We start from the raw sequence: 8,503 nt of genomic DNA on the forward strand, positions 1-8,503 counted from the left end.
TAAGAATAATATTTGTAGAATAGCAATTAAAATTATACTGCTAAAAAAGTAATGATACAAAGATTTATACATATAATGTCTCACAAATTAAAATAAAATATTTGAAAAAAAGAATTAAGTATAGTGCATAACAAAATGTGATATTACTTACATTGTAATTTCATATTTTAAAATAATTTAAATATTATATTTTTTTAAACTAATAGTTACTTTATTTTATATTTTATATGTTTTTTATGTAATAGTTTCGACCCCACGAATTTTATTTTTTGGGTCCGTCATTGAGTGTGGCAGTATAACTGTGTAAGTTTTTTCCGTTTTTAAACAGAAAACGGAACACATTTTATGCTACAAACCAAAAGGAGGTGAAATTTATTTTGAGACAAAAGTCCTAGTATTATCTTTGTCCAAAATCAATAGTAATATATTTTTAGTATTTTTTTTATCCATAATCAATAGTCATATATTTTTATTTTTGATCTATCCATAAAAAAATAAAACGGTGAATCTTCAATTGGCGGGCGGAAGATGAGGATGACTATGAGAAGGCCATGGCGGATTTAAGGAGCTAAAGGGGCTTCTGATCATTCGAAGAGTCTAAACGTCCCACAATTTACTTTTAAATTTATATAATAGAAAAAGAAATTTTTTATTTAAAAATAAAATTAATATTATCTGTATCATAAAAATAATCTTCTTTTTCTATTTTGATTTGTCTCATATTATCACTGCATGCCAACTAGCTACGTGATGTCATTTTTGGATGTGATATTAGATCTAATTTCTTCTAAATTAGAATACTCATGTAGTGAAAATTTAAGATTCACCAAATTTCATGATTTTCTGATAATTTATCCTCGGTATTAATGTACATCTAAAACTCAATATTCTAAAAGAACCATAAATAAATATCTCCATATTCTCCTCAAATACCGGTTTTGCCCTTCTACCATATTTAATCGTTGAATATGATATCTAAAAGTTCTAAAAAAAACGTGAACATAATATAATTGGTTTAATATTTCATTAAAACTCCAGAAGAGAAAAAAAAAAGATTCATCTCAACAACTGAATCCTACTGATTTTCAATCCTCATTCATCCAAATCTGTAAATCCGTTTCCAAATTCCTCCGCAAAATCCACCAATCCCTCAATTCCTTCTCTGTATAAGAAATCTCAATCAATCTCCACAAATGGGATACACTAATCAAAATCAAAATCAAAATCTCGACGACCTAACCTCTCCCCTCACCATGACCCCCTCCGCCGCCGCCGGAGAAAAATCCTACTGGCGATTCAGCAAGCACGATTTCTTCCCGGAGCCTTCCTTCCAGAGCTCCTCTGCCTACCTCTCCGCCCTCTCCGCCACCCCGCGCCGCCTCCGCGACCGCCTCCTCGGCCGCGCCTCCGAATCCGACGAGCTCATCGAGGCGAAGAAGCAATCGGAGCACGAGATGAAGAAGTGCCTCACCTGGTGGGACCTGATCTGGCTCGGATTCGGCGCCGTCGTCGGCTCCGGCATCTTCAGCATCACCGGATTCGAGACGCGCGACACCGCCGGCCCCGCGATCGTCGCCTCCTACGCCGTCTCCGGCCTCTCCGCGCTCCTCTCCGTCTTCTGCTACACCGAATTCTCCGTCGAGATCCCCGTCGCCGGCGGATCCTTCTCCTTCCTCCGCATCGAATTAGGGGATTTTATAGCTTTCATCGCCGCCGGCAATATTTTGCTCGAAGGACTCGTCGGCGCCGCCGGATTAGGCCGATCCTGGTCTTCCTATCTCGCTAGCATCTTCAGTAATGACCCTGAATTCCTCCGATTTAGGGTTAATTCCTTCGCTGAGGGCTTCAATGTGCTAGATCCCCTTGCTGTGTTAATTCTCCTAATTGTGAACGGAATCGCCATGACCGGAACGAAGCATTCATCAATTTTAAACTGGATTAGCTCAATTTTCAGCGCTGCGGCGATTGTTTTCATCATCATCTTCGGATTCATTAATGGCAGCACCGACAATTTATCCCCCTTTCTCCCCTACGGCGCGGAGGGGGTTTTCACCGCGGCAGCCGTGGTCTACTGGTCCTACACCGGATTCGACATGGTGGCGAACATGGCAGAGGAGGTGAAGAAGCCGGCGAGGGATATCCCGATTGGATTAGTCGGATCCATGTCTTTAATCACGGTTGTTTACTGCTTGATGTCGCTTGTGTTGGTGATGATGGTGAAATACACGGATGTCGACCGGAACGCGCCTTACTCGGTCGTTTTCGACCAAATCGGGTTCAAATGGGCGAAGTATCTCGTCAGCATTGTCGCGTTGAAGGGGATGACGACGAGCTTGCTCGTCGGCTCAATGGGGCAAGCTCGTTACACCACTCAGATCGCGCGATCGCACATGATCCCGCCCTTTTTCGCCCTGATCCATCCAAAAACTGGCACCCCTATTTATGCCACACTCCTCACGACGTTGGTCAGCAGCACGCTCGCCCTGTTCACGAGCCTAGACGTGCTCTCGAGCGTGCTCTCGTTCAGCACGCTCTTCATCTTCATGCTCATGGCCGTGGCGTTGCTCGTGAGGCGGTACTATGTCAAGGATGTCACTCCAAGGCACGACGCGGTCAAATTTGGCGTGGCCTTGTTCGTTATCCTTGGCTCGTCTCTCGGGGTAACGCTCCTCTGGAGCTCGGGGGAGAGGGGTTTTGTGGGGTATGTTGTGTGTGGGGGTCTGTGGGCGGTGGGGACGGTTGGGATGGCGTTGACATCGCAGCATAGGAGCGCGAAGGTGTGGGGCGTGCCTCTCGTTCCGTGGCTCCCGTCTCTGTCGATTGCGATGAACATTTTCCTCATCGGGTCGCTCGGGGCGACGGCGATATGGCGGTTCTTGATATGTAGTGTGGTGATGGTGTTTTACTATGTGTTTGTGGCAGTTCATACTACTTATGATGTTGCTCATTTGGAGGAATGGATGAATAAGAGCTGAAAAAGGGTGAAGAAGATGGAGATGGGATTGTAGGTATTTTTATTGGTTTCAACTTTTGGGATTTGTAGATATTGGTGTTAAGATATTTATACTCATTTTTTGGTATGAATTGTTTCTGTTTTTGTATCATTTTCTCAAGTAATATCAAGAATATCAAATGTAGTAACTACTCTGTTTTCGTTCATTTTGAAGATAGTGATGCATTCAAATGCCATTTTCTTGGGTTAGATGTGTAGCGTGGCTTGTTTGTTGGGAACCCATGGTGTTCTCTCTCCCAATATAGCAAGTCGATCAGCAGAAATATAGCAATAAAGTGAGACAACGATTTTTACGTGGAAAACCTTTCGAAGCAAAAGGGAAAAACAACGGGACTTGAGAGTCTACTCAAAAGCTCCACTATAATATGTTTTTGCTACAAATCACCAAAACAGGGGCTGACTTCGACAACAGAAATTCCGACCTTGCTGTTCACGAATCAACAATCCCACCATACAAAATCAAGATCTTTAAATCGACTACCCACTGTCCAAATTTCAGCTCAATCAGACCACGGATGAATACCCGATCGAAGTCTCGAACAGAACTGCACCAAGCTGAAAATCTGCACTCACTTTCTTTCACAAATGGAATCTGCACTCACTTTCTTTCACAAATGGAGTTCCGTTGCCACTCTCAATCTCTCATTTCTGATTCTGAACTGATGATCACAACTGCTGACCCTCTCCCTCTTTTCTCTTCTCCACCGCTTCAATTTTGTGATTCACCCAAATCACAAATGTACTGTCAATCTCTAATTAAACACATACACTAATTAGTTTTAAGGCAAAAGAAATATGCCCAAATAGTTTGGGCAACTTGAGTTGGGCTCCCACATAATGGGACCAACCCAACATTGTTATCATTTCAATTATCAAATCACATCTTTTAATGTGAAAATCAAACACATAACAATCACATATGTTAATGTGAAAACAAACACGACCTTTGAAGAAAATCCTTAACCCAAAGAGGAATTTGACTTGTTGCATTTAAATCCAAACACAGTAATATAGGACATGATTATATTCTTGCTGACACCATATTATATTATCACTATCTATTAGTCCCTCCGTTAACCAACGAAAGTTACATTTCACTTTTATTATATTTAGCAAGTAGATTATATATTCCACTAACTTATTACACTCACATTTTATTAGAAAATTAATATATAAAAGTAGATCTCACATTCCATTAATTTTTCTACTCATTTTACAAAATAAAATTAAACAACTTCTTAAAATCCGTGCCAGTCAAATATGGGATATTCAATCATGCACAGATGGAGTAAATTTTTGCATATTTGTATCGTGTTAGAATTATGAGTATATTAGAATTACTCCCTCCATTTCACAGTAGTGGAATCATTTTGCCATTTTGGTATGTACCATAGAGTGGAGTCATTTCCCAATATAGTAAAAGTCAACATATTTCTTCTCACTTACTTTTTTTTACTTTATTTTATTCTCTCTTCATCTTTCTACCTTTTTCATTTCCTACTTTGTTCATCATTTACTTAACCACTTAAGAGCATCCTCATCTGTGCTCTTAGCTAAGAGCACGGAGGTGGGCCCGGACCCACTTTTACTCCTTGTCCTTAGCGAAGAGCACAACACCCACATCCGTGCTCTTAGCTAAGGACAAGCTCAAGGGTCACACCATTCTATTATTCAATTTAAATACTCCAATTATTAAAATCATTTCTACATTATAAAAATACATTATAAAATAAAAATTACATAATTAAAATCCTAAAAAATACAAATTACATAATTAAAATACTAAAAAATAAAAATACATAATTAAAATCCTAGAAAATAAAAAATACATAATTAAAATCCTACAAATTAAAAATTACACACGTGGAAGACTAGTCCTCTATCCCCAATTGCCTCTTGAGACCCCGGATCATTTGCTCATGTGTTGCAAGTTGATCCGGAGTCATCCGAGACGTATCGTTCATATAGAATCGGGGCGCGGTGGCGGGTGGTCGTCGGGGGCGGCGGATGGAGTCGGGGCGCGGTGGCGGGTGGTCGTCGCCTTCTTCCTTCCGACCGGCCGGCGGGAACCGCTCGGGCCAGCGTCGGGGCTACCCAAGTTAGTTCCGGCAAGCTGGGTAGCCACATCATCGGAGGAGGATAGAGCTACCGACCTCGACCGTTTGCTGGAGGAGCTGGAGGAGGATGCTACTATGCCGCCCCTATACTTCGGATGTAGGCGCCCCTCCTGCCAACAATCGAGGTACTTGAACGGTTTGAACTCCTCCCGTTGGTAGGTCGCCAAGGCGGCACTGATGATGTCGAGCTCGTTCGTGCCGCTCCCCGCCGACCGCTCTTCCTGGAGGTAAATCCCCTGGAACTTCCCGATTGCCTCGTTGCATCTGAACATGCAATTGCGAACCATACTATCATTGCGATATATGGTTCCCTCCGGCCGGGTTTCATTGTAGAGGCGAGTGATGCGCCACCAATAAGTTTCTCCGGTTTGGTTCGTGCCAACGTCCGGATCTTCGGAGACTGCCAATAGGCTTTGAACATCGCCATCATCTCACCCGGAGTGTACGGGGTGCTGGTGCCACGAACAGGAGGAGTAGGAACAGAAGTAGGAGTAGGAGTAGAGCTGCTGCTCCCTCCCGATCCGGGTTCGGGTGCCCACCCGAAACCGGGGGCGTTTAGGTCGTGTACCGGGTAAGGACGGTAGCCACCCGGAGCTTGCGAACCTTGGGTTTGAGGAGGGGCCGTAAATTGGGTTTCCGGACTATATCCGGCCTCGGAGTCGAACCAATCGTGGTTCCAACCGCGATTGCCGGAGGGGTGATCGCCGGAGCCGGACATTGTGTAGTGTGGTGGGAATTTAGATGATAGAGTGTGAGGAAAAAAGATGAGAGAATGTAGATGATGATAGTATAGATAATAGATGAGAATGTGATTTTTTTTGTGTTGGAGTGGGGGTATTTATAGATGAAAATGTGAATTTTGGGGAAAAAAAATTGAAAAATAAATTAAAAGTGGGTATAAAACGGATATATTTTTTTGGGAAGTGGGAAAATATTTTTTTTTATTTAAAAACATTTTTTAAAATAAATTTCGAATTTTTAAAAAAATAAAAAATAAAAAAACGAAATTGCCAACGGCTATGCCGTTGGCCAATCAGAAGCTGCCACGTAATGGTGCTCAGCGGCACGAACGTGCTCTTAGCTAAGAGCAGCGCCGTGCCGTTGGCACGGACGGACAAGCTCCATCGGCGGACGGACGGGTGAGTGCTCAGCGGCACGGACGGACGAGCAGCGGTTTGAGCACCGCTGCGGATGCTCTAACACAGTCTTTCTTAAATCTCCGCGTCAGAAAAGAAATGTCTTCACCACTACTATAGAACGGAGGGTAATTAAGAACAATGATCACATGATTCATTTATTTACAACAGAAACTAAGTAAAAGTTTCTGAAAACAGGGTAACATACATTAGATACAGAGAATTTGAAAATGCAAAATCACACTCATTCCTCAAACAAAAAGGCTTATTGAATCACACAAAACACACCGGAAAAAAGCAAAAGCAGACTATTTATCGCTGCGGCGAATAATCTTAATACCACCGATGGTGACAGCATCGCCGTTGAACTGTGGAACGATGGTGATAACAACAGCATCATCATCAGCAATGTTGATGTTCTCGTACACTTCCCTCAAATTCAACCGGAGGTTGTTCACACTCTCCTTCCCCTTAACCCTGTGCGGCAGCTGCGTAAACGACCCGACATACTCAGCCCTGTCAAGCTCATCAGGCTTGTCGTCTTCATCGTTGATGAACACGTCAAACTTGACGAGCTTGCTGTTATCTGTGACGATATTCTCCAGCACCAGCGCCTCGTCCGCCTTCCCCTTTGCCGGCTTCGGCACCAGAAACTTGACTGTTTCCACTGGCTTGAGTGGGAAGACTTTGTCCGCGGTGGGGAGGCCATTCGCGAGCTTCATGAGGTTGGCCGGGACGGGCTTCTGAGTCGGCCTCGAGTTGAGCCATGGAAGGTCGCTGGATTCGTACTCGTATCCCATTTTGGTGTAGTCCAGGCAGTCGGCCACCTTGACTCGGACGAGGTTCTTCTTCTCGTCGTAGAACATGAAGGCCGAGTTCTTGTAGTCGTCGTCGTCGATCTTTTTCGAGTAGGTCGCCGGGATTTTTTCCCAAATAGTCCACATTCGGTCGACGTTGTAGTGATGGGAGTAGAAAGCAGGGTCCCGCCCGGTCGAGTAGAAGTTGCCCATATCCTCGTGGAATTCGTTTCTCGGGTCTCCCACCCAAATGTGGATCCCGGTGTGGGACCCGTTCTCGGACGTCCCTCCGAGGCCGAACGGGTGGGCCTCGTCCCCGTCCCGGTACGCGGTCCCCATGAAGTCAAGCGCGCTGGAGACGCCGCCGATCATTTCCTTGTACATTAAGGCCAGGTTGTTTGAGACCAGCTGGGTCGGGTCGGTGATGCCGCTTCGCCCGGTGAGGTCGACCACGGCTTTTCCGCGGTGGTCCTGGTTGCGGTTCTCGTCGAAGAGGGGCGAGGACGGGTCGTCGAAGGCCGGGGGTAAGGTCATGCCCTTAAGGTTGTCCCAGTTCCAGTAAGGCACGGCGAAGTCCGGATCTCCTATGAGTTCGCCTAAGATCCTCTCATAAAAATATAAGTACCATCTGTGCCAAGGGAAGAAAATCCAGGAGTTGTGGACCTGTAGGTCCACCCCTGGGTGCCCGACCTGGTCGTAGGGGCCGTTGCAGTAAGCGCAGTGGATGTTCGCTTGCTGCGTGAAGCCCCTGGGGTCGTCCGGGTCGGTCACATCCAGTTCCCGCATCTTCGCCATCGCTAGCTTGTATTTTTCTATCTCCCCCCGGCTTAGGCGGTGCGCGGCCCGCCTGATCCGGGTTTTCTTGAATTTCGGGAGCTTGTAGTCCGCTTGCTTGTCGGTGAAGGGCGGGCAGCAGTCGACGTCGAGACTCACGACCTCCTGCGACCCGGCGGGGCTGGTCGTGGCACCTTTGGGGTCACAGGTGCTCAGGTCGGGAGGCAGGATAGGGAGAGCCTCGGCCTTGTGGCCGAGGCTACTGCCCGCGCTATACAGGCCTCCCAGGCCTAGGAGCATGTTGCGGCGGTCAATGCCGCCGCCTCCATCTCCGCTGCATGAGATTTGAGAGCGGTGGCGACGGCCTGGGAAGCGGGAGCTGGGGGGTTTCGGGGCGGAGGAGAACGTGATGAAGGAAGATTGAAGGGAAGCCATGGTTTGGTGATTTCCTTAGGTGTGGAGGGATATCTTTATATAGGGAGTAATGTAGTTTTCACGACGTATTAGTATTGTTTGTATATCACTCCACTTATCAAGTATGTCTAATTTCGGATATACTATTGCAGTGACTATTTGTATGCAATTTCAAAGTTTGATTTTGAGAACTTTACAACATGCCATGGCTCTAAAGAGATGAGAGAAAAAGAGAGTGATTGTGGGAGATTA

At 45.3% G+C, this 8,503-nt stretch overlaps 1 protein-coding gene and 1 pseudogene across 1 annotated transcript; one reads left to right on the top strand and one right to left on the bottom strand.

The window, feature by feature from the left end:
- The first annotated feature begins 1,009 nt into the window (after nucleotides 1-1,009).
- Nucleotides 1,010-3,159, top strand: CAT8 (cationic amino acid transporter 8). Its single transcript, XM_048100666.2, has one exon. The coding sequence runs from the start codon at nucleotides 1,194-1,196 to the stop codon at nucleotides 2,973-2,975; it is 1,782 nt and encodes a 593-aa protein (XP_047956623.1). The 5' UTR covers nucleotides 1,010-1,193; the 3' UTR covers nucleotides 2,976-3,159.
- Nucleotides 3,160-6,398: 3,239 nt separating this feature from the next.
- On the bottom strand, nucleotides 6,399-8,280 carry LOC148931777 (polyphenol oxidase I, chloroplastic pseudogene; annotated as a pseudogene).
- Nucleotides 8,281-8,503: the final 223 nt, after the last annotated feature.

The sequence above is a fragment of the Salvia hispanica genome, chromosome 2 (genome assembly GCF_029641045.1).
Source record: "Salvia hispanica isolate PSC_SH4W2 chromosome 2, Shi_PSC_v1, whole genome shotgun sequence".
NCBI lineage: Eukaryota > Viridiplantae > Streptophyta > Magnoliopsida > Lamiales > Lamiaceae > Salvia > Salvia hispanica.